Raw genomic sequence first — 25,462 nt, forward strand, 5'->3', positions numbered from 1 at the left:
TCTTCAGCTACCTTACATGACATTGCACCTTTCCTCTCCCTTCCCCTGCACTTCATTCAGTTCACCCCTATTGGTCCTTATCTTAAACTAGATGAGAGCAGGGATTTTTCTGTTCCCAGAAAAATCTCCCATAGGTAAGGAGAGCATGTGTTGATGATTTAACACCGAATAAAAGCATTCTGCCGTCAGGCTTAATGTCTCTTTTGAGTACTTGTCAGTTTCTAACTTTCAGTGTGCTTTTTAAAAAACTTATTATAACATGTCAAGTTGCCTTTTTTTTTTTTTTTTTTGAGACTAGTTTTCTCTGTGTAGCCCTGGCTGTCCTGGAACTTGCTCTGTGAAATAGGGTTGCTTTAGAGATCCACCTGCCTCTGTCTCTGAGTGCTGGGATTAAAGGCGTGCGCCACCACTGTCTGGCTGTCAAACTGCCTTCTAGATATTTGTTTATGCCTATACATTATTGATGCTCCCACCCCTGACCAGAGAAATTTCTTCTGCACTGGACAGGAACTCATCAAAGTGCCGAAAATAACTGACTATTGAATGGTCATCTGTAAATGGGACATTTATATCACTATCTCCATGGCTCAGGAAACATTCAAAAAAAAAAAAAAAAAGAGGGAGCATTCCCTCATTATATTTTTTCATATAAGAACCAGAGGGTGGGAATAATGCTTAGAGATACTGTTATCTGGACATGACATTACTATTGTACTTACTAATTCACTGTAACTATGATTACCTGTGTAAGTCCTGCCCACAGTCAAGCCAGTATTATCACGGACTATTCCAACAGGCAGCATTAATTGGACTCAGTGGGCTTCACCACCCCCCGCCCCCAAAATGGAGAGGCCCCAAAGGTGGGAGGGCAATGTGTTGTCTGTGTGTGTGGGTGGGTGGAGTGGAAAGGGGAGTTGGGGGTGGATCAGTGTATATACATGTATGAAATTGTTAAAGAACAAATTAAAGATAAGTTTAATATCGATTCACACTCCTGTATTATCTCATGTTTAAGATGTTTAAAATGACATCAAAGCATCACTGTGAAATGGACCTTCCTCGTCCCAGCTTCAAGAGTTATGCTGGTGTTGCTTTCTGCTTCTTCATTCATATATATATATATATTCCTCCCTCCCTGTCTCTGTTTACATGTAGCATTAATTTAAGTATTATTATCAGCCTGTTTTTTTCATGTGATTCCCAGATCAATAAAGGATTCATTATTATTATTGTATACATTTCTTTCAATTGAATAAGGTTCAGAAACTTCAGGACTTAAAGACAGCCTATAGGTTTTTCTACCTTTGGTTCTCTCTTTCTGTTCACCTTAGGAAAACTACTAATCTGGATACTGTAAATTCATTTTAATTGCTTTATAGAATTCCATTATCTAAATAAAATGTGGCTGTTATTCTTATTTCTAGCTAAGAATAATTATGTTCTTATACTTTTCCACAGTTAAAATATAGGAATTTAAACATTTTTGTTTGTTCCTTTCTGTATTGGTAAGTTTTATTTATTTGTAATAGTGACTAATTTATTTACTAGGTACTCACCAAGCAAATGAACCCTTGAGATGGCTACCAGGTCATATTCATACTTGCCAGGCCACACTCACACTTGACAGGTCACACTTGCCAAGTCACACTCACACTTGACAGGCCACACTCAGACTTGACATGTCACACACTCACCAGTTCACACTCACACTTGCCAGATCACACTCATATTTCCATTTCCAGTCTAGTCAGTCTTTTCAAGTTTCAGTAGTTTCTTGTGTTTGTATTCATTCTGATACCTTCTTTGAATTACTTATATTTTATCCTTGTTTTTCCAATGAGATGTTTGTCATTTAAATTTTGATTTAGAGTTAATTTGTTGGAATTCTTTATATAGTTGAATAACAATCTTTTGTATATATGGTATTCTGCAAGTATGTTGCTCTTGTTCTTTATATCCAAACTTTTAATGCAGCTTCAAAAAATTTTTGAATTTGTCAGCCTTTAGTATTTACACACTTCCCCTTCTGGTTTGAATATGTTCCATATTCTAAAAGTTTTACAGTTTATCTTTTCACATTTAGGTAACTAATTGATCTAGACTCTTAAGATGGTCTGTTGACTGAGGTTTCTGTCCTACCCGGTCCCTCTATGTTAGCCACGCCACCCACAGCCATTTAGTCCTAAGGAAACACATAGAGGTCTACATTGATCATAAACTCGTTGACCTAGTAGCTCAGGCTTCTTATAACTCTTGTAACTTATATTAGCCCATTATTCTTGTCTGTGTTAGCCATATGGCTTGTTACCTTTTTTGGCGAGGCAGTCACATCTTGCTTTCTCTGTGTCTGCCTTCCTCTCTCTCTGGGTGACTACTGCAGAATGACCTTTCCTCTTCCCAGAATTCTCATTGCCAAGCCTCTACTTCCTGCCTGGTCGCTGTTGCCCCACCTATACTTCCTGCTTGGCTACTAGCTGATCAGCATTTTATTAGAAATAATACAAGTGACAAGATAAAAAGACCACTCACTGTCCCACAGCAACGGACTAGGGGATCTTTTCTCTGCTTGAGCTTCTTGCCCCAAGCTAGTTATTGAGTGATCACATGCATAGTTTTCTAGCCTTTATTTCTTTTGTATGGGGTTCTCATTTATTTTCACAAACTCAGAAATGTTTTGAACATATTTATTTTGTTTGTTATCTATTGTGTCATACAGTGCTTCCTGGGTGTTCAGTTGTCTTGTGGTAGAACTGGGTATGTTTACAACCTTATTTTTGTACATCAGGGTAAGAGGTAGTGTTGCAGGGTGATTGAAAGAGTGGCTTCTTGTTTGAAAATTGTGCAAGAGAGTTCTAGCTCAAGCTATGTGAGCATGGTCAAGTTACTTTATCTTTGTAAGGCAGTTCGTATGTTTTGCTTTTCCCATGAGACACTGTAATATAAATTCTATTAGTAAGTTGTCATGTTTGTTGAATTCTGACTCTAAATCGAGAGATGAGCCCTTTGCTTCGGATTCAAGCATGTTTATCATGTGTTCTCTGAAGACTCTTTTCCGAGGCCAGCTGCCTTCTGCCTCTGTAATAGGAGAACAGAAAATAGCTAAAGAGCATTGCACCCCTGAGAACAGTTAGAAGTTAAACCATTCCCAGCAAGGTTACTGTTTATCCTGTAGTCTAAAAGTGCCTGCAGTGGGAAAGGGAAGCTCGTTTCTGGAGAGGCCAGTCTGCTCTGCATGGAACTCTTAGTTGGGAACACAGATGACTGCTTCAGGGACTTCCTTAGCCAACTTCTCTTGGATATGCATCTGGTTGGGTATGTGTCTGATAAGATGTTTGCCTACGCTCAGTTGTCTCGGTTGGGTGTTGGAAGCACCTGATTTGATGATGTTTTGACATCTCTCAGCTGCTTCTATCTGTTCTTTGCCATTTACCTTTTTACTTTTTTTTTTTTGCTACGTACTTAATAAACTCACTCTGCTTAAATAACTCACTCATTTGAAACCTGCGGTACAAATAGTATATAGGTAAGTCTTTCTGTGGAATAGACAGCAGTTGGAATAGTATCCACTTTGCATGGTTTTGAAATTTTAAGTAGATAAGTGAAACCCTGCAGTATAACATTTGGCACAAGGTAGGCACCTCATGGCTACTGAGTGTACAATCACATTTGCATTGTGGTGTCATTGTTTTCTGTGTTTTCCTTTCTGTTGTCTTCCTTTGCTTGCCTCTTTGTAGCAAAACATCTTGCTTTTCTCAGGATGAAAATCACAGCTCTGCTTAACTGTATCGTTTGTTGTTCTTTGGGGGAGAGGGTCAGTTTTGGTAAGAGAGGTTTGGTGTTACATGTTTTAGGTTGACTCTGAATTCCATAACTTAGAAAGAAGAGAGCTTGTTTGTATATTTTCATTTTGTGTGTAGTTATATCTAGAAATTGCATTATTTTTTTTCAAAAGTATCCTTAAGGGGTTGACATGAATAAGTGGGTAAAGGTGCTGGTTGTGAAGCCTGACAACTTGAGTGTGATTCTTGAGATTCACATAGAAGGAGAGAACTGGCTCCTGCAGCTTGTCCTCCACATAGGCACTGCCACATATGTTTTTCTGTATATACGGACATGTTTGAGTGAGCGCTGGTGCACACATGCACACACACACACACAAACACACAAAAATGTGGCACATTTTAAAAACTGTATCCTTAAATTACGTAGTGTGACTAGTATAACCTTGTGTATAAAGAATCTCTGTGGTGATGACAGACATAATGTTATATTAACACTTGCTGCATATCTGTATTCCTGTCTTGAGTATGTCCTAGTGATGTATGTCATCATTAAAGACCGTGTTCCAGAAACCACTTTTCCTTTTCTCTGTTGGTGTATTTGTGCGCTAGCTTGATGTGTCAGTTTAACTGGAAGTTTGCCTGAATCAATTGCTCTGGTGCAGCATTTCCCTGTGACTGTTTAAGAATCCAGTTCAGTGACTGGTTCTGTTCTCAGTACTTCTCATTTTGTGACTCATATCAAGAAAACTCATTTGAAAAATTAGTTATTTTGCTTTGGGCTCACTTTACTCTATTCTTTTTGTAAATAAACACAGAAACTCCCCTGAATAACCAGACCTCCTTCTGCAAATGGCTGCACATGTATGCAGCTTACCTTTTTGTTCTCCTCAGACCTGGTACCAAGTGACATTCCAGTCTGCTGTGGTCATTTGGTAATGCAAACCCTGCAACAAGATAGGCAGGAGGAGCTTGGTAGTACCAGGTGCCAACTATAGTTCACGAACACTGCTAATATGGCAAGGAAAGTTTTTAAATACTTCAGCAAAGCAGCAAGCTTTCTGTTGTTGTTTATCCCCTCCCACACACTAGGAAGCAGTAATATATTTATGTCCCAGGGACTGCTCAGAAATTGTTTCTCGTGTGCCATTTCTACCTCTTTTGTAATTCTCAACCACACTTACCTGTCTTGGGTCAGTTGTGAAAGACATTAACAAAAGGATACTGAAGAAACTACTCAAATTTAAAACCATCAGAATATTGTGTGCAAAGAATTTTCAATAAAAAGAAAGTAAATACTTAAATATATTTATTTGCTAATTAATGGTAGTAAAAAGGGTAGAGTTTTGAAGATATTGCTAATTTAGATAGGTGGCTCGAAAATTTTTAAAAATTGAAATAAATTGAGTACTGTGAGTTTAGTTTTAGTGTGAATGTACTTTGATTAACTTGCCATAGTTTAAGAAGTTATTTTGCATTGATAGAAATAGTGCACACATGGGTGAATGATAGCTTATTAATCTTAGTACATATTATTTGTATGGGGCATTACCCTTACTGAAACTCAGACACTTTCTACTTCACACACAGACAGACAGACAGACAGATACACACACACACACACACAAGTGTACACACACGCACATACAAAGAAGCTTATAAAGATAAGTTTTAATGTTTACTTGTGTTTTCTTTTGAATATCAGAAAGCAGAAGTTGGTTTCAGGCACGTGGTTATTTGAACAGGAAGATGTTTCATACTTTTATATATGTTAATATGAGTAGAGCAAGTTAAATTACTGGAAATAATTTGAATTTGTAGAGATTCTTTCAGCACTAGGGCTATAAATGTATACAGTGTCATTTGTTTTTCTCTGAATCTTAATTCCAATTTTTTTCCACATAGACTTTAAGTGTCTACTGTATTTTTATTTTATTTTGTTAAAAATAATGCTTTTAGTTGTTTTAATTTTAGAGTGCTTTTAAATACTATGATTTTTTTGAGAACTCCAGGTTGTTTTTTTCTATAGAATTTCCCAGTTCTAGATTTCCTTTGCTTTTCTGCAGAGTGAGGGTGGTTTTGTGGGTTCCCAGATTTAAAGGCTTAGCCAGGACTGAACATTTCACATCTACCATATTAGGTCAAGTTGTAATAACCTCTCTAATGTCAGGTTCTTTGTTAGCTGCCTTCTAATGTCATCTGTGAGGTCTTTGTCCTGGTCACTTAGTGTTTACAAAATCATCCTTTTCTCATTTTATCATTTCTCATTTGTTGGTTAGAATTCTTTGCAAATAAAATTAGAGTGCCTCATTATCCAAACCACAACTGCTTTCTTTTTCCACTTGTGACTTTTTTTTTGCCTAAGAATAAAAAAAAGTAAAAATATTTTGTATATTTGTGTCTGTGTATGAGTATCAATGCATGCAAAAGCCTGTAGAGTAGAAAAAGCGTTCGATTCCCAGCAACTGGGTTACAGCTGTGAATCACCCTTGGGTTCTGTGAACTAAACTGGGTCCTCTGCAAGAACATTGAGTTCACAATGTGTTGTGGCAGCATGTACAAAGGGTTGTGTTTTGTGTTCAGAACCAAAGCTGTGGTGAAGTCACAAAAGGTCACATGGGCTGGCAGCAGCATCTCACCTTCTTATATTTATAGAACGATTTTGGATTAATTTTTAGTTGTTACTTGTTCAGAAACCTTATTCTGTTCTCTGGGCTTCGTAACCTGTGCCTGTAATTCTACAAATTGGGAAGTAAGGACAGGAAGAGCATTACCTTACACACCTGCCAGCATGGTCTGCATGGCAAGTTCTAGACTAGCCACGGCCACATAGAGGAGTCTTTGTCCCCCTACCATCACCCGGTTCAGAGGCCACATGAGGCCAACGAAAAATTTTTGGTACAAATGACCCTGTCAGGTCCCGCTGTGGGTGGGAGAGACTACTGCAGATGGGAGATAGACAGATACACCTTGCTGAGAGAGCTTGGGTATGGAGAGAGAGAGAGAGAGAGAGAGAGAGAGAGAGAGAGAGAGAGAGAAGAAAAGAGGCAGGCGTGAGATCAGCTTGCCTTGTTGGCAGGAAGGGAGAGATTGGGAGTGGGCAGACCTTGTCTCTTAAAAGGGACAGGGTACCCAGGTGACAGGGCAGGCCAGCACAATTACAACTATAACAGCCACCACCTACAGGATCATCACCTACAGTCTTAGAAAGCTGATCCAAACTGTAGGAAAGCAGTGTAAATTTTTTTAAGTTTATTGCCTTCATCATGTGCCTTCATCACCTGTTTGATTTTACCTTTGTTCTTTTGGCTTTCCTGTTTTTCTTTAGTGGGTTTTTGTGTATTCTGTGATTCAGTAGGTTGCGGTCTTTGTATTTTTCAAAGCTGGTGTTCTGCTGTGTCTTTGGTGGCTGAGTTCTGATAGGAGCCGGTCTTGGGGAGCCTCCTTGTTTCCTAACATAACACTATTGCTGAAATTCATTACCTTTTGTGACCTGGACTTTGAAGGTGTCATCTTCAGAGCCTTGGTACCTCAGGAGTGTAAGGTGTGGAGTTGGCAATGCTTGTCTGTCTTTATATATCTACAGGTTGTCTTTTGTTGTTTTTTTTTATATTAGAAGTCATCCATTCATTTAATCAAGAAAAATTTATTCAAAAAATACATTGCATACCAGAGATACATAGCCGTAGTGAAAAGAAAACAGGATGTTCTTATGCCAACCTGTTTTATTATAGTCCTATTTCTGTGTCTCCTCCACTCAGAAAACAGGAGCCACTTTTTTCATTAAGCTGTGGCTCTTTTCTTTTCATCTAACTTTAGCTTAAGGAAGTTTATAGAATCATGAAGTCAGCTTTTCATCTATCTGTACATTACAATTTAATTATGCGTAAAACCTCAAGCTATGTGCTACTCCAGATAACTTTGAAAATAAAATGTCTATATGATTGTAAAGTAAAAAGAAAAATATACCATTAACGGCTGCCTTGTTTACTCTTTTCCTGTTCTCATTCTGTCTGGAGTGTTCCTTAGAGATCCAAATGTTAAAAATGTTGTCTGCTTTTATATTTTGAATGTCAAGATAATTGGTTATCAATAGTGTTCAATTTCGTCAGTGACTAATTTTACACTAAAATTGCTATCCACGTATTTTAAAACTGCTTTTGGGGGAAGCATCACCAAAGGATGGGAAGAGTATATGACACTGAACATGTAAAATGCAAATAGGAACATAAATATAAGAATAATCTTATTTATCTGACTCTAAATGCAGATCTGTGTTGTTTATAAATTTGGTATCTTGAGACAAGGTTTCCCTGTGGAGAGCTGGCTGTGCTGGGATTTGTGATCTTCCTCAACTGGAAATATAAAACCAAAAATTGGTTTTCTAGGAGCACTTGGAGATTATTTTCTGTGATAATGTGATCAGTTTATTATATAGATTCATTTAATATAGAATCTTTTTAGTGATTATATTTTGTTAAATTTAACTAAAAATAATAATTTCATAGTTCCTAAAATGAAGCTATATAATAAAGTATAATTAAAAAATATGCTGCTGGGTGGTGGTGCATGCCTTTAATCTCAGCATGGGGGGGAGGGGGAGAGGCAGGTGGATATCTTAGAGTTTGAGGCCAACCTGGTCTACAAAGTGAGTTTTAAGACAGCCAGGACTGTTACACAGAGAAACCCTGTCTCAAAAAACTGAAAAAAGAAAAAAGGCAAGAAAATAAGTTCTCCTTCCCCCAACCTCCCCCCTCCCCCCGCCGCCAATCGATGAGTGCATTTTGGTTCATCCTCTTACGGATTTTTTTTTTTTAATCAAATGGGTGTTGTGTTTTGTTTCCTCTTTTTTGTAATAGATTTTTGTGATGCTCGATGTAATTTGCTTCCTGTTGGTGTGAAAATACTGTTGAAAAGTGATTTGGGAAAGACTTATTTTACTTTACACTTCCGGGTTGCAGTCCATGTCTACGGGAAGCCAGACTGGGACTCAAGGCAGGAACCTGGAGCTAAAACCGCAGAGGAATGTTGTTACTGGCTTGTGACTGCTTGTGCGCAGCTGTAGATACCTGCCTAGGAGTCGTGTCAGTTGCAGTGGGCTGGGCCCTCTCCCATCAGCAGTCTCTCATAAACACAGGAAAAGCAGTTTGATTTGGGCAGTTCCTCAGCTGAGGTTTTTTTCTTTCCAGGTGACCTGCTGCCATGCTCTTGTCTTCAGCGGCACTCCACCAGTGTCCACAGAGTCTTCTCATTGCTTAGGTGACAGCATCTCATCTCCTTACATGCTGTCTCAGTTAGAACCCTTATAAAGAAAGACATTTAACTGGGACTAGCTTACAGTTTCAGAGGTTCAGTCCATTATCATGGTGGGGAAACATGGCAGTGTGCAGACAGACATGGTAAAGTACTGCGTCTGAATCTGCAGACAGCAGAGAGTGACACTGGGTCAGACTTGAGCTTTTAAAACCCCTGAAGCCCACCTTGCAGTGACAACATCTCCAATAATACCACTCTATGAGTCTGTGGCAACCATTTTCATTCAAACCACCACACATCCATATACTGGAATCTGTTCATTTGATCCTCAGATAGTTCACATTTTTTTCGTATTGTATCCTTGGTGGTAGGACCACAAAAGCAGAATTACTGTACCAGTGTATTGATTTTTGCAAACTACTGCCTTGGATATGTTCTTTTTTTCTTCAGTCCCATGATAGTGTATGTTGTCAAGCCTTTTGAATTTTTACCAGCTAGAATTGTTGAGGAAAGGTTCGTTGTATCATCTTGAGATGGTTTTGTCATGGATAGAGTGGTTTATTCTTTTGTATATTTAAAAGCTTTTGCAATACAAGTTGGAACTTTTTTGTTAATTGTGTTATGACATGAGAGGTGTGTGTTCATTTTGGACAGAGACTCACCTTGGTAGCTCTGGCTGGTTTGAACTCAATGTGTAGCCCAAACCTTAGCCCTAATTTTCTGTGTTCTGGGATTTGAGCCGTATGCTGCCAGCTACTGTACCTGGCCTAAAAGAGTTTTATGTATATGTCTTTGCATTCCTTTTGTTGCTTTAGGGTTTGAGCATGAGTTTTCTCCCTGTTCCTGTCTTGTGATGAAATTTACTGTGCTTTCTTGTACAGATTCTTCCCCCCTCAGTTAGTGAAGAGAACTTCAGAAGACATTTCCTAGGGGCTTCTAGATCTCAGTAAGGTGCCAGTTGAGATTAACCATCACGGGCAGAGTATTTGTTGAAGTGAACCAAAGTTGCCTACTTACAGAAGTACTAAATAATGAACATTGAAAACAACTTTTCTTAATATGTGAAATAATAGAAGCCCAGGAGTTAGCAGTCTGCAACTGACTACAACCTAACTGGGTGGAGAGCTTTTTAAGAAATCGTCCCTGACCCTTGTCCTCCACAGACAGACAGACAGACAGACAGACAGACAGACAGACACACACACACACACACACACACACTCCTGCCCAAGTTTATTGAGAAGTGATGGTTGTTTTCCTTACAGCCTTGCTGTTTAATACAGGCTGACCTAGAACTTATTACCTAGCCTAAGCGCAGCTCAAACAGCAGTCCTTTTCTGTCTCAGTCTTTTGAGTGCAGAGATTACAGAAGTATACCAATTTGCTTGGTCATTTTTTTTCTTTTTTGTTTTCACAGTTCTTACTAGGGATTGAAATAGGGTCTTGTACACATGGGATTTTTTTTTTCAAAAAAAAACTAGTTAAGGAAACTGGAATATATAGCTTCTGGACTCTAGATGTTTTTTCCTATTCATTTATTTCTTCTCAGATTTTTCTTGTATCTACTGTAAGACCAAAGAAATAATTACTGGCATAATTTTCTTGAGATGGAAGTGGGGCAGAAGCTTTTTTTCCTGTGGACAGTGTACTTAACCCCTCTGTTTTCCCCCACTTAATGCTGATGATGTTAGAACTCAACTCTTAGATTGATAATTCAATGTAGAATTCTTAATACCCAACATTTAGTAAGCTCTTCACTGTATGTTAATTACAATAACATACAATTATTACAGTTTGTCTATTGGGTCACTATAAACCCAAATTTTAGACTCAACAATTGATTTTATTAATTTTTAGGTCTGATAAAACTTGGTAGATTTATTCACACCAACCAGATTAGAATTGGCTGAGGAACTAAACAATGTTAATCTTTATTAAGAGACTATTCTGGTTATAAAGTATACTTGGCTATTCGTGTGGAATGTGAAACTAAATTACCCATTAACACTTATGTAGTGTTAATTGAAGCCATGTCCAAATATTTTATAGGCTGTTTTATTTCAGCTTGACAAGACCTGAAGAATTGTTTCATTACAAAGATCAGCAGGAGTACCAAAAGAGTGGCTTTGGGGTGAAGACACAACTGCCTCCTCACTCCCCTGGGAGGGTAGTAGCTGATCATATGAGTAGGAGATTTATACTTGAGTTTCCTTTCTCTGTAAAAGGTGCACCACACACAGTGGCTTACTGTGAGGACAGTGCAGTGATTTGCCTGCTTCTCTGTGTCTGCCCCTATCTAAAAACAGTTGGTTCTCCTTGGGATGTTAGAGAGCATGCCTTCCTTGCCTACTAGTAGCAGACTTTGTGTCTACATGGTTTTGTTGTTTTACTTTGTTTGTTTGGTTTTGGTTCTTTACTACCAACTGATTTATTTGATAGTTCTCAGAGAAACTGATGCCTTCTTGACAGGTACATCTGACTGCTTTATTATTATAAATGGTACAGATTGCTTGGTAGCAGAATGCTTACGTGCTATGGACATTTACCTGCTTCAATGGTGTGACACCTACTAGAGAGAGCTTTTGGGTACTGAGGACAGTTGTGCAAGTGTTTGGGATATTTAAAAGAGCGTTCATTGTGATATAAATATGTCTTCAGGCTGGTGGTAGGGAAAAATCTTGCAAACTTGTGGTGAAAATAGGGCTTCCATATAGAAACTTGGATTTATATAACTTGGTTTTATTGTGAGTTTTTTTTTCCCCCTGTGATATTTGGAAACCTGTAGAGAAGAGACCAGAATCTGAAGTGGAAGGCACTTAAGTAAATCCAGTGGGCTGGGGGAAAGAGGGAGTCTGAACCAGAGACAGGATAAAAGAGAGATGAGGAAATAGCACGTAAGAGTATTTGATGCAGAGGCTGGCGTGTAGACAGTGTTAATGTTACTAACGTTAATTTTCAGGTTCTGGTTCAGATAATTTATCCACCTGCCTATATGCCTTTACACCAGAAGAGGGCACCGGATCTTATTATAGATGGCTGTGAGCCGCTGTGTGTTTGATGGGAATTGACCTCCAGAAGACCTCCAGAAGAGCAGCCAGTGCTCTTAACCTCTGAGTCATCTCTCCAAGACCCTGCTTTTTGTTAGTGTTTTTGATTCATTAATATCTACAGAAAAAATTGTTGATGGGGGAAAACTAGAGAGGTTTATTGGTCATGGAGTGAGAATTTGACTTCGGAGAGAAGGGAAAGCTCCTATAAAGAAAGCATAAAGTCAGGGTAATTGTCACTGAGCCTGGTGACATAGTTTCATATCTGGCCATGGTAGAAGGAGAGAGCTGACTCTTACAAGTTGTCCTTCACCTCAACTGAAACATAGTGGTATGTGTGTACCACCCTCTTCAATAAATAAATGAAAAGACTTTGCTTTACCCCTGCTCAGTTTCTGATTTTATAATTAGATGCAAAGGGTGAACAGAAAGAAGAATCTGTGGTGTTAATAGCACAGCTAAGTCCTTATTCCTGCTAGAGACATGGGTATGATGACCTATACTTGGATGCAACCTATCTTTTGGAATTTTGTTGGAAATTACTGCATTTATTAAGAAAATAAAAGGAGGCTCACAGTTGTGTGAACTTTGGCTTATCTTAGAGTTCAAGGGAGAATGTGAAACCAAGCACCTTGGGCTGGAAATCCACCCTCACTTTTCTCCGTAAGATTTGAGATGTACCTGAAATGTTCATTTAGTATGATAATTCACATAAAAATGAGTTAAAATGTCATTTATTTAAAATGCTACTATTGGGATTAGGGAAATGTCAGGTACTTTTAAGAGCTTAGAGGTGGGCAGACTCTGGCAGTGGAGGTATGGACTTTCCAGGCAGTGGATCTTGGTTTTAATTCTGTTAGCTGGCATTTTCTCCCTTCTTTGAGATATAATTTATTACTGGCTGGCCTTGAGCCCCTTAACCTCCTACATCCCTCCCAAATGCTAAGATTACAGATATGCACAATCATATGCTCAATGGTGAGATCTTGAAGAGGGGTTTAGTAATAGTATCTGTTAGACAGCATGGTTGTAAAGACAAACAATGCATGCCATGCTATACATGGCACTGACTAAGAACTAAGTAAACATCAGCTGCCGTTGATACCAGCTGCTCTACTGCCTTTGTTTTATATGTGAGAGGTAAGGCAAAGAGAACTCTAGACTAGTAGTTATCAACCTTCATGATGCTTCAGCCCGTTAGTATAGTTCCTCATGTTGTGGTGAACACCAACGATAAAATTGTTTTCATTGCTACTTCATAACTGTAACTTTGCTATGTCTGTGTTTTCTGATGGTTTTAGGTAACCCCTGTGAAAGGGTCCTTCAACTTCCAGGTTAAGAAATGCTGTTCTAGACAATTTGTCCAAAATCACACTTGAATAGTAAAAATCTATTACTTACCTTCTAAGATGTTTGTGATAAACATTTGAAAAAAAAACTGATGATAGTCTTTTTATTTATTGTTACTAAAAAGTGAATATTTTCAGAGCAGCTTCTCCAGTAATATACTTTGTTTTCTTCTAGGATCTGGAGTTTCATGGAGTCATGAGATTTTATTTTCAAGATAAAGCTGCTGGAAACTTCGCAACAAAATGCATTCGGGTATCTAGCACAGCAACCACTCAAGATGTGATTGAAACACTGGCAGAGAAGTTCCGTCCTGATATGCGCATGCTGTCCTCTCCCAAATATTCCCTCTATGAAGTGCATGTCAGTGGAGGTCAGTGGAGGCTTTGTCCTGACCTGGGGTCATGGCTTGTGCAATGTGATAATCAGGTCCCAGGCTTGCTGCTCGACTCCCTTTTCTTTCTTTACCCCGTCCAACAGTTATTGGCAGGATGGCAAACTATTTTAAGTCTGAGAACTATTCAAATTCTTGTACATAACATTTATTAGAAGTTATGATAATGTATTTGATATGATTATTTCTTTTTTAAAGACTTACTATGTATATAGGGTTCTTGCGTGTATGCTTTCAGGCCAGAAGAGGGCACCAAATCTCATTACTAATGGGTGTGAGCCGCCATGTGGTACTGGGAATTGAACTCAGGACCTCTGGAAAAGCCGTCAGTGCTCTTAACCTCTGAGCCAATGATTATTTCTTTAAAATAACCAGCCCAATGATTATTTCTTTAAAATAAATGCCATTAGCATTTCATTAAAAAATTTACTCAACCTATCTGAGTGTCTTGTATATCAATAGTATTGTGTGCTACATGCTTTCGTATAAAATCTCAGCTATAGATGATAATGCCATGGTTACTTGTAACTCAGATAAATATTGTATAGGTTAAATCAGTGATCTTGCCGTTATATTTTTGCATTCTGTTAACAGCACATTTTTATTATTCTTTGGAAACAGTAGGACATCTTGAGGAAAATCTCTTTATATATTTTGTAATTTCTACTTGTTTTAACATTAACAGTTGTTGTGTGAGACTATTACTGGGGAGACATGAACAAATATTTTCTTACGCCAGATAGAGAATCAACAATAGACCAGAGTCCATCTTGATGAACCACTGAGTTTTGGGGGAGTTTACTTAGAGGAATATGAGTGAAGGGACTATTTATAAGAGCAGAAATGACTCAAAGACAGCTATATTATAAAAAGCCTATTCCCGTATGGGTGACAGCTCTTGAAAGCTGAAAAGCTATAGCAGACCACAAACCTCAGCAGATTGGAGGCTGCTCTCTCTGGTCAGCTTGACTGGTCTCTGCTCTTTTGTAGCTCAGCTAGTCAGAGCTGTAGCTTAATTTGTCTGAGAGTGTCTCAGCAGTCCTTACTGCCTATATATGTTTGTGGAGGTAGGGAGCCTAGAGAATCTGATCAGTTTTAGGGACTTCCTGAAGCTGTTGAGTTGTGCTTCCCTATAGGGATGGAATGTTTGACCTCTCTTTTGCAGACTCTTTGTCTTAATGTGCTTTTCTTCAAGATGGAGTTTTTCTCCCCCAGGAAATTGCTGTCTAACAGCAGTTAATAAAAGTGTCTTGCAACTCAATACCACAAGTTAGGCTGACTAGAAATGCAAAAATGTAAATATTTTATAGATACTTTTGAAAATGTTTAGTAACGTATTAAAAATTATTAAGTACAACTTAATAATTGTATAGCTAAATTGTATAATAAAAGTATAGCTAAAAAGGGTTATAGATAGCACAACATCAATTTCAATGCATCTTAATTTTCAGCTATAAAGTTTTTAAGACATAATAATTTTTCTTTATTTTTATGTATACAGCTTTCTTTGTACATTTGAAATAAGATTGAAATGTTTTTGATATGTTGGATTTTCTAGTGGTACATAACCTTTTTTCAGGAATGTATAATATGGTCCATATTTACTACTTTATGACTCCCTGTGTAAATTTTAACCAGATTAAAATCAGCTGCAGAGGGTGTTCTCTGTTCCAGGTGATTTTCTTGGAGATATGTTTTCTTTGACCTGCAAATCTCTATAAATAGGATAACAAGAAAAGAAACTTCTCTTCAGTCTGTTTGGTTATTCAAATATAACATCACCAAGGGCCTTAGAATAATATTAAAGATTAGAATTTGAGTTCTAAAATTATGATTATAAGTTTTCAAAAAACTCTTCATGTGTTCTTCATTATCATTTTTCTCTTTGTTCTCTTTGTTTTCCGTTTTGTTTCATGCTGTGGATTAAAGCCAGGGTCTCAAGCATGTTAGGCAAACTGTATACCACCAAGCTATGTCTCTAGCCTCAGCATCTGAGTGCAATCTTTGAATGGTGTATTACTTGGCCGAAAAGAATACATAGCTCTTCCTTGTATTATGTAGCTTCAAATAGTTAATATTTAACAAAGACTTGGTTAGCTTTTTAAAAAATAGTACATATAAATGAAAGGAAAGCTAAACTTTGTATTTTAGTCTTGATTATAATGACACTAATGAGAATTGTGCCTCCTGAACCTGGTGAGCTTCTCTGACACAGAACTTCCTTTTGCATCCGCACACTACTGGGAGAACGTTTGCAGCAGATGTTATAGAACAGGAGCTCACTTGGAGTCAGGGCTCTTTAGTGTCTGGTAGGTACATCTGCTCCTTACACATATCAGAGCTTGTTCGTGGCCCACTATCTCTGAGCGCCACTTCTTATCTGCTTTGCTTTCATGGGCTAAAGCCTGGGTCCAACCCTTGGTTCAGTCATAGGGAAAATAAATTGATTATTTATTTGTTTAATATTATTGGGATAGTGTGCACATGTCATGGAGTGTGTGTATGGAGGTCAGAGGACAGTTTGATTGAAGGGAAGATGAGTGCGTCCATCACTTGAGACAGTGATGGGCCTGTTGCCATTTCTTGATAAGGAAGATCTGAGGCATCAATGGGATTGTATGTACCATTAACATGATTTCCTTATCTTCTAGTTGCATATGAGATAGTTGGATATATAGAAATGTTCATCTCTTTAGTTTTCTCAGTTAGATCAGAATAAAGGAAGTATTCTTTCCTTCTCAGTGTTTGGCATTGAATCTACCATGACAAACACAGTAGCAACAAAATAACCTACTAATTAAAACTGATTTGAAATTCCTAACAATATATTTTACCTGCTCAGTATCTAGCATGGTAGAGCAGTAGCATCAAGGTACTGGACTGTTTCAAAGTGATTTAAGATAATAAACAATACATTTCAATCTATCAGCAGGTAATTGAGGGACCTTATGTGCATAAATTAAAGTTATCTCTTATGGCAGATATTGTGCTCCTGTCATGAAATGACCACGACTTTTTCTTTTTTTTTTTCCATTTCATGTTTTGAAGAAGAAAGAAGATTAGACATTGATGAGAAGCCTCTAGTTGTGCAGTTGAACTGGAACAAAGATGATCGGGAAGGTAGATTCGTCCTTAAGAATGAGAATGACGCCATTCCTGCCAAGGTGGGAGCTGTCCCTGTGTCTGATGCCAGCTGCAGTCCAGGGCTGGGTCAGTGGAATGGACAAGGCTTATGTTCTGCCATAGGAGCTTCTCTCTGCTTTTTTTCCCTATAGTCCTTTACCTCCTAAAACACACTTGGGAAACAGTCTGTTCTACCTGTTTCATCTTTTAGTTCACCTGGTCACCTACTGCTCCAAGAAGAAGAATTCTGTATGCTTTTGAGAAAATGTTGATAACCAATTTGTCATTTTCAGCTTTCTTCCAAATTATAGAATCAAAGTTGTTCCTGTAGGAAATGAAAGGGACAGAGGAAATGTTGAGTACTTACTTGGATGTGCAGCTTCCTAAGGCACACTTAACACATTTTCATATTGTTGAGATATGAGGAGTCAAGATGAGAAGTCGGAAAGCATCCTTGGGTTTTTGGGTGGTGTGGTAGACTGTTGCAGTTGCTCTTTTGTTGCTGTGATAAGCTACCCTGACAAAAACCATGTAAAGGAGAAAGGGTTTGCTTTGACTCACATTTCCTGGGACCATCCTAGAGGCAGGATTACATCATACTCCACTGAGATAACTTGAAAGTGTGTAGTTCTGTGCTCAGTTGAGTGGCATCTTACGTAACATTTTGTTATTAACAAATGATAGCAAATACAGAGGTTGAAAATATTGTCTAAATTTTCACCTTATGAAAGGAGTTTCCTGCTGCCTCCTGTCCATGTTGTCTGCTATCCTGGATAGCTACACAGAAGTGCTCTTGGCCTTCCTTGTCACTAGGTTCTGGTGGTTACCTACATTTGTGGCTAATATGTGTAAAGTCGAATGGGTCCCATGGCTTTGCTATCTTTGCTTTATACCCTGATTGCAGCTGGTGTTGTTCTCATCTGCTTACTTTGCTATTGACCACTGACCCTTACTGGAATGTATGAACTCTTCTTAGGACCAATACAATGTCATAAGTGTCTATGAAAGAAAAGAAGGAATATTAATAATAATGTTCTTTTTCATTCACCTTATAACAAAGCTTTGTTTTTCCCCCTTCCATATCATAACTATTATTTTTCTTCTTTATGTATTAAACTACTTAAAAATAATGTAGCTTTGTGTGTTAACAGGCCAAGTTTATAGGTTAAAAATTCAGACTAAGGCCAGGTGGTGGTGGTGCACACCTTTATTCCCAGTACTCGGGAGGCAGAGGCAGAGGCAGACAAATCTCTGTGAGTTCACGGCCAGACTGGTTTACAGAGTGAGTTTTCGGACAGGTTCCAAAGCTACAGAGAAACCCTGTCTTGAAAAACAAAAAACAAACAAATTCAAACTAGGATAAGCAACTAATAACAAGATAAGTAAAATAAATCACACATTTTCCAGAAATAGGTACAACTTTAATTCATGAAAGCTAGGTTATAGATAGCTACTGCTAGCATTTCTTTTACAATAGAAAAATACCTATCAGTAGACTTTTTGCCTCCTTATTTCCGGTAGATTCCCTTCTCTCAAGTTACTTTATGGTAACTTTTGAGTTTTACTTATTAAAAATCAGATTTCCTGATTTGTACCCCATTTTCTTTCTTTCTATTTTTTTATTGCACCCTATTTTGTGTGTGAATTTGGATTTTTATTTTCTTGTTTTAAATTGAGGTGAGATTTATATATGGTGAAATGGATACATCTTGAGTGTACAGTTTGCTTGGTTGCGACAGATTTTACAGTGTTACTCTCCCCATCCTGATTCCTCCTGTTTGAGTTTGTTTACTTGTTTGGCTCTGTGGTGAAGGCAGCAGTGGAGCCTGAGGAGCCCGTGTGGATCCTGGGTCATGGTTAGTAGGCTGATGGTGTTCCTTTTACCAGAAGGCTCAGAGTAATGGACCTGAGAAGCAGGACAAAGAAGGCGTCATTCAGAACTTCAAAAGAACGCTTTCAAAGAAAGAGAAGAAGGAAAAAAAGAAGAGAGAAAAAGAGGCACTGAGACAAACCTCTGATAAGGAAGAAAGGCCTTCACAAGGGGATGACAGGTAGGCCTTTCTGGAAATATTTTTGTCACTGTGTGTGTAGTACAGCATGGGTAAATGATGATACAAACCAAGTGTGTATAATACAGCAAACTTGACTCAATGATGGATAAATGATGGCAAAGCTGAGTGATACTGCCAGGTTTATTTTAAACTTGTCCTTCTATATGTAGCAGGTGGCCCTCTCGAGAGGAAGACTCTGCTCTCTTTTGGCAAACACTAGTTAATCTTTTGTCTGAGAAGACCACCAAATTCAGTTGTCCTTGTATCTTCAGCTAGTCCTTTGAAACTCGTTTCTGTGACTTTGAAGCAATTATGGTTCTATATTTTGCTCATATAAACTGACCAGAGTTGGCAGGACCAGGCCGCTGAGCAGATTTTCCTTCTCAAATTCAAATGCAGCGTGGACATTCCTGTTTTTATTTCTCTGTTGTAGGTGTAGCCTCTTGTGAGGTGATAGCTGTGTAGTTGATTGTGAATAGTATTAAGTAGGCTTATTTAATGGAGTTATGCAAGAGAGAAAAGGTGAATGAACATGCTGCTCCTATATGGAAAGCATCCTGGAGAAGGAGAGTTTAAATAGGACACCATGTGGCTTGCTCTTTCCTTGGTTTGCTTTGTGAGAGGTACATTATTTGGTTTAGAAAATGAACTATTTCAGATGAATTAAATCATTTAACCTGATAGTTTAAAGTGTGACTTATTTTGAAATAAATTATTTTATGATTACATATTGATTATAATTATGTTGATATTGTTAAAATTTATCCAAATATTTGTTTTTTTTTATTATACTTTATATTCAGTCTCTGCCCATCACTTTGTACAGTTGACTGGCTTTAAACTCTCAGATCTACCTGCCTCTGCCACCTGAGTGCTGGGATTAAAGCCATGCACCGCCACCTTACTGAGAAACTGTGTTTTTAATCTCATGGTAATTAGCATGTGGTAACTAGTAAACAACAGGCCTATAAGGGAACAGACGTACACAGATGACATTTGCCATTGTGATGTATGTATTTCTGAGAGAAAAAAATGTTTAAAATATTGTTGGTGATCTTTTCTTCTTACAGCGAGAATTCTCGACTGGCTGCTGAAGTTTACAAAGACATGCCTGAAACGAGCTTTACTCGGACAATTTCTAATCCTGAGGTAGTAATGAAACGGCGGCGGCAGCAAAAGCTTGAAAAAAGAATGCAAGAGTTTCGGAGCTCAGATGGGCGGCCTGACTCAGGTACAGAGAGAACTGCTTTTCTTCAGATTCAGTGTAGAATGTATTCAATTATACTTTTTATAAATGTATTTCTTACACTAGAAAAGGTGAAGTAGCCTTTTAGTAGCAAGTATGTCCCATGTATGTCTTACAGAATTCTTTTTATTTAGAGATGGCATCAGTCACATACCTAGCCACATGGCCCTTCTCCTCCACCCCTCAACCCAGAAAACGTTAGACATAGACAAAAGACAGGAAAGATAATTACCACAATCTTAAAAATTATTAACTCACACATTCTTTTCTTTTACTATGCATTGCTTTCTAAGTCCCAAACTACTTTTTGAGACAGATTACACACTTACTAGTTCTCTATAAATATTTTAGTATATTTTCACGAAGGGTGAAGAATCATAATAAAATATAACTCCTGCACTGTTATCACATAGAGAACTAACATTTATGTAATCATGTGCTTACTCGTTGTTTAAACTTTCCTGATGGCTTTTGATATTTTCTTTCACACACTTTTACACACACACACACGAGTTATATAATTTCAAGTCTGTCATTCTAGAATTTCCTTTTAGTCTCCTTTGTGTTTTGTTGTTTTGTTAAAAACTTAGGTGTACTGGTTGGCTTTTGTCAACTTGATACAAGCCTGGGCATATTTGGGAAGAAGGAATCTTAGTTAAGAAAATGCCTCCATGAGATTGGCATGTAGGCAAGTCTGTGGGATATTGTCTTGATTAATGATTGATGTGGGAGGGTCCAGCTTGCTATGGGTGTTGTCACCTCTGGGCTGGTGGTTCTGGGTTGTAAAAGAAAGCAGGTTGAGTAAGCCATGAGGAACTAGCCAGTAAGCAGGGATCCTCCATAGTCTCTGCTTTGGTGTTGCTCTTACGTTCCTGCCCTGACTTCTCAGTAGTTGATGGACAGCTGTAAGCTGACATAGACCCTTTCCTCCCCAAGTTGCTTTTGCTTATGGTGTTGTTTATATCTATAGAAACCTTAACTAAGGCCTTAGTTTTTTTGTCTAATAGATTTTGGTGACATCCTCAGATGCTCATTATTGTTTTCCCTTCTGTTTTTTGTTTTCTTGATTGGGATGTAGATACAGGTGTAAATGAAACTATTGGTGTGGCAAGAATATTTTCTTTAGTGTCCTCTAATGTTGACCAGTGATTATTAAAGCTTTCTCATGAACTTGGGTTTAAGATTTCTTCCACATCAATTTGAAGTTCACCGCATCTGTTTTCCTTTGGTTTATGATAGTCACTCTTGGAGCCAGTTGATACGCCTGTGGTTTCAGTGGCTTTCTTTCATGGGGTAGTGGAGAGGGATCTGTTCCTTTACCTTGGAGATACTTTGCAAGTAGCCCTCCTTCCTTTAAACTTTTGTGATTTTGTGCTAGGATTAAAGGTGTGCACCACCACAGCCCAGCTTGTTTTATTTTCTTTACTTTAGAGCTTTGCCACTATACAAATGCAATACATTTAGAGGAATGTGGCTTCTGTGCATGGCAGTGCAGGCTATATTAGCACAGGGTTTTCTTGCCTTGCTTTCTTCATAGTATCTTGCAGTTGCTTAGTGTTTCTGTGGGAAGTAGATTTGATAAGAGAGTTGAAATAGTTGGCATCATTGTTTGCACTGTGTTTCTAACTGTTTAAGTATAACTTTGACTTACACCTAACTGGGAATTGTATCCAGCAAATACTTGTTATAAAATACTTGTTATAAAGTACTTTTACTTCTTAAAAAGTAATAGGACAACCATTTTGAGTTTCAGAAAGAAATAACTGTATTAGAGGGCTATATCGTTAATCTTACCGTAACCCCCCAAGTTTAGTCTCATGTCATCACCTGTATTTCTTTTGTAACATTACCTTCAAGTGCTTGCTACTTGGGCACTACAATGCTATCCAGTATACTGCAGAGCCAGCTTACTTGATAGTGAGAAGATTCTGATGGTGGGATGTGTAGAATTTCTTCACAGACTTCTTAATAATAGCTCATGTTGGGAAAAATAACTTTATTCTGGACTTTTTTTCTGCAATCCAAGTCTTAGCGAAAGGCTGTTCCTACCTTTCCAGGCTGTTGTCACAGCGCTCGTCTGCTATGTATGGAGTGCTTCATGCCTGTGTTCCCAGACAGTCCTCTCATCTTCACTCAGAGGGTAGACTCCAGCAGTGCAAGGTCACCTGCTTCTGCCCTATGACTGCATAGTAGATTTGATTGCAAGGTTTCACTAGCCCAGAGCTGTGGAGGAGAGTAGGCCCTATAACTCTCTTGCTGCCTTAGCGTTGTAAACTTGTTTCAGCTTTCAGTGCCTTGAAACTGAGTCTTATTTGGATACTTTATAGGAATTGTTGTGTTAATGATTATAAAAGAAAAAACAAACTATAAGCCAGTTTGGGAAGTGCATACCTATAAACCTAGCAGTGTCATAGTTATTTCCTCATTGCTGTGATAAAATGTCTATACAGAAGCACTTTGAAGGATATACAGTCTGTTATGGCAAGGAGCACACGGGGGGGGGGGAGGGGGGAGGGGGGAGACATCATGACAGCGTGAGTAGCAGCCTGACTGTCCTATTGCATCTGTGCTTGGAAAGCAAAGAATGAACAGAAGTGGGACTGGGCTATGAAGCCTCAAGCTTTCCCCCAGTGATCAGTTTCCTCCAGGAGTTCACTCTCCTAAAGGTTCAGCAACATTACCAAACAGCACTGTCAGCCAGCTGGTGAACAAGTATTCAAATGTCTGGGACATTCACATTCAAACCATGACAGAGGCTGAGACGGGTTTGGTGTCAGCTTGGGCTACATATTAAGATCTGCTCAGAAACAAACACACAGAATTGAGGAGAAGAAGGGGCTTCTTTGTTCCATAATTATTCTGACAAAGTACTTTAGGTATGCAAAAGACTTTGTTTAGGTATATACTGTCTTGTTTTCTTATGCACCAAAACTTACAGAAAAAGAAAAACATGTTTAGAGAGATTTGGGCGGTGGGGGCCCACACTTTTAATCCCTGCACTTGGTGAGCAGAGGCAGGTAGATCTCTGAGTTCCAGGCTAGCCTGGTCTACAGATCGAGTTTAGGAAAGCCAGAGCTATACAGAGAATCCCTGTCTTCTAAACTTTAAAAAAAAAAAAAGATTTAGAGAGACAGAGGAAAACAAAGAAGAACACTGGTAACAAAAGTACAAAAGGACCACTGGGAGATACTTATGCATGCTAACTGCATGCCAATCCTGAAGATACTTCTGCAATGTAAGAGGAGTCTGACACAGTTACATACATGAACTTTGGAAAATGAAACCATGCTTCCACCTGAGGCATATTCAGGTAGGAGCGCAGAAGTGTGTGAGTCATGAAAAGATAGCTGGCTGAGAGTATCCAGATACAACATGCTTAGTGACAGAGTATTTTGTAATGAGGATTTGAATGCTACATTGATATTTTTAAGAAAATAGTAAGCTTACTGAGTATCAGATAGCCTGAGCCCCCGGTATTTATTTTCTATAGTCGTTGGTAGTATTTTGATGGAAAAATTCTTTATATTTTGTTAATAAGCTACCAGTTTTAAGTTTGGGGCATAGCAAACTTTTCTATCTAGCCTCAGCTTCAGACTTTTACTGCTGCGTAGTACTCTAATGTGTAAATGTGCCACGTTTTCTTTATCCATTCTTTGGTGAGGCCATCTAGGTTGTTTCCAGGTTCTGGCCATTACAAATAATGCTGCTATAAACATAGTTGAACAGATGTCTTTGTAGTGTGATTGAGCATCTTTTGGGTATATGTTCAAGAGTGATGTTGCTGGATCTGGAGGTAAGTTGATTTTCAATTTTCTGAGAAACTGCCATTCTGATTTCCAGAGTGGTTGTACAAGTTTGCATTCCCACCAGCAATGGAGGAGTGTTCCCCTTACTCCACATTCTCTCCAGCATAAGCTATCATTGGTGTTTTTGATCTTAGCCGTTCTTACAGGTATAAGATGGTATCTCAGAGTTGTTTTGATTTACATTTCACTGGTAGCTAAGAATGTTGAACATTTCCTTAACTTTCTTTGGACCATTTGAGATTCTTCTATTGAGAATTCTCTGTTTAGTTCTGTACCCCATTTTTTAGTTGGATTATTTATAATTTTAATGTCTAATTTCTTGAGTTCTTTATATACTTTGGAGATCAGACCTTTGTCTGATGTGGGGTTGGTGAAGATCTTTTCCTATTCTATAGGCTGCCTTTTTGTCTTATTGACTGTGTCCTTTGCTTTACAGAAGCTTCTCAGTTTCAGGAGGTCCCATTTATTTATTGTTCTCAGTGTCTGTGCTACTGGGTTATATTTAGGAAGTAGTCTCCTGTGTCCATGCATTGAAGACTACTTCCCACTTTCACTTCTATAAGATTCAGTGTGGTCGGAATTTTATTGAGGTCTTTAATCCATTTGGACTTGAGTTTGGCGCATGGCGATAGATATAGATCTATTTTCATTCTTCTACCTGTTGACATCCAGTTATGCCAGCACCATTTGCTGAAGATACTTTCTTTTTTCCATTGTATAATTTTAGCTTCTTTGTCAAAAATCAGATGTTCATAGGTGTGTGGGTTAATATCCGGGTCTTCGATTCGATTCCATTGGTCAACCTCTTTGTTTTTATGCCAATACCAAGCTGTTTTCATAATGTAGCTCTGTAATAGAGCTTAATGTCAGGGATGGTGATACCTCTGGAAGTTCCTTTATTGTATAGGATTGTTTTGGTTATCCTGGTTTTTTTTTGTTTTTCCATATGAAGTTGATTATTGTGTCTGAAAAGAATTGTGTTGGGATTTTGATGGGTATTACATTGAATCTATAGATTGCTTTTGGTAGGATTGCCATTTTTACTATGTTGATCTTACCAATCCAAGAACATGGGAGATCCTTCCATTTTCTGGTATCTTCTTCAACTTCTTTCTTCAAAGACTTAAAGTTCTTGTCAAATAGGTCTTTCACTTCTTTGGTTAGTGTTACCCCAAGATATTTTACGTTATTTGTGGCTATCGTGAAAGGTGATGTTTCTCTGATTTTCCTCTCCGCTTCTTTATCCTTTGTGTATAGGAGGGCTACTGATTTTTTTGAGTTGATCTTGTATCCTGCCACATCACTGAAGGTGTTTATCAGTTTTAGGAGTTCTCTGGTAGAGTTTTAGGGACACTTATGTGCAATATCATATCATCTACAAATAACAAAAGTTTTACTTCTTCCTTTCTAATT

The 25,462-nt window shown here is 38.2% G+C and overlaps 1 protein-coding gene across 27 annotated transcripts in view; it reads left to right on the forward strand.

The window, feature by feature from the left end:
* Positions 1 to 25,462, forward strand: part of Afdn (afadin, adherens junction formation factor) — a 130,001-nt gene that overhangs the window by 26,129 nt on the left and 78,410 nt on the right. For 17 of the 27 annotated variants that reach the window (XR_015001046.2, XM_085687159.2, XM_085687172.2 and 14 more), the window contains exons 2-5: positions 13,607 to 13,802; positions 16,872 to 16,987; positions 18,834 to 18,997; positions 20,068 to 20,228. Coding sequence is in view for 26 of the 27 variants with exons in the window: in XM_085687159.2 (XP_085543285.1) it covers positions 13,607 to 13,802; positions 16,872 to 16,987; positions 18,834 to 18,997; positions 20,068 to 20,228 (637 nt within the window). In the remaining variant the exon portion in view is untranslated. The remainder of the gene's footprint in view (positions 1 to 13,606; positions 13,803 to 16,871; positions 16,988 to 18,833; positions 18,998 to 20,067; positions 20,229 to 25,462) is intronic. The other 10 variants (XM_085687161.2, XM_085687247.2, XM_085687219.2 and 7 more) reach the window with 3 other exon arrangements.

The sequence above is a fragment of the Myodes glareolus genome, chromosome 1 (genome assembly GCF_982192425.1).
Source record: "Myodes glareolus chromosome 1, mMyoGla1.1, whole genome shotgun sequence".
NCBI lineage: Eukaryota > Metazoa > Chordata > Mammalia > Rodentia > Cricetidae > Myodes > Myodes glareolus.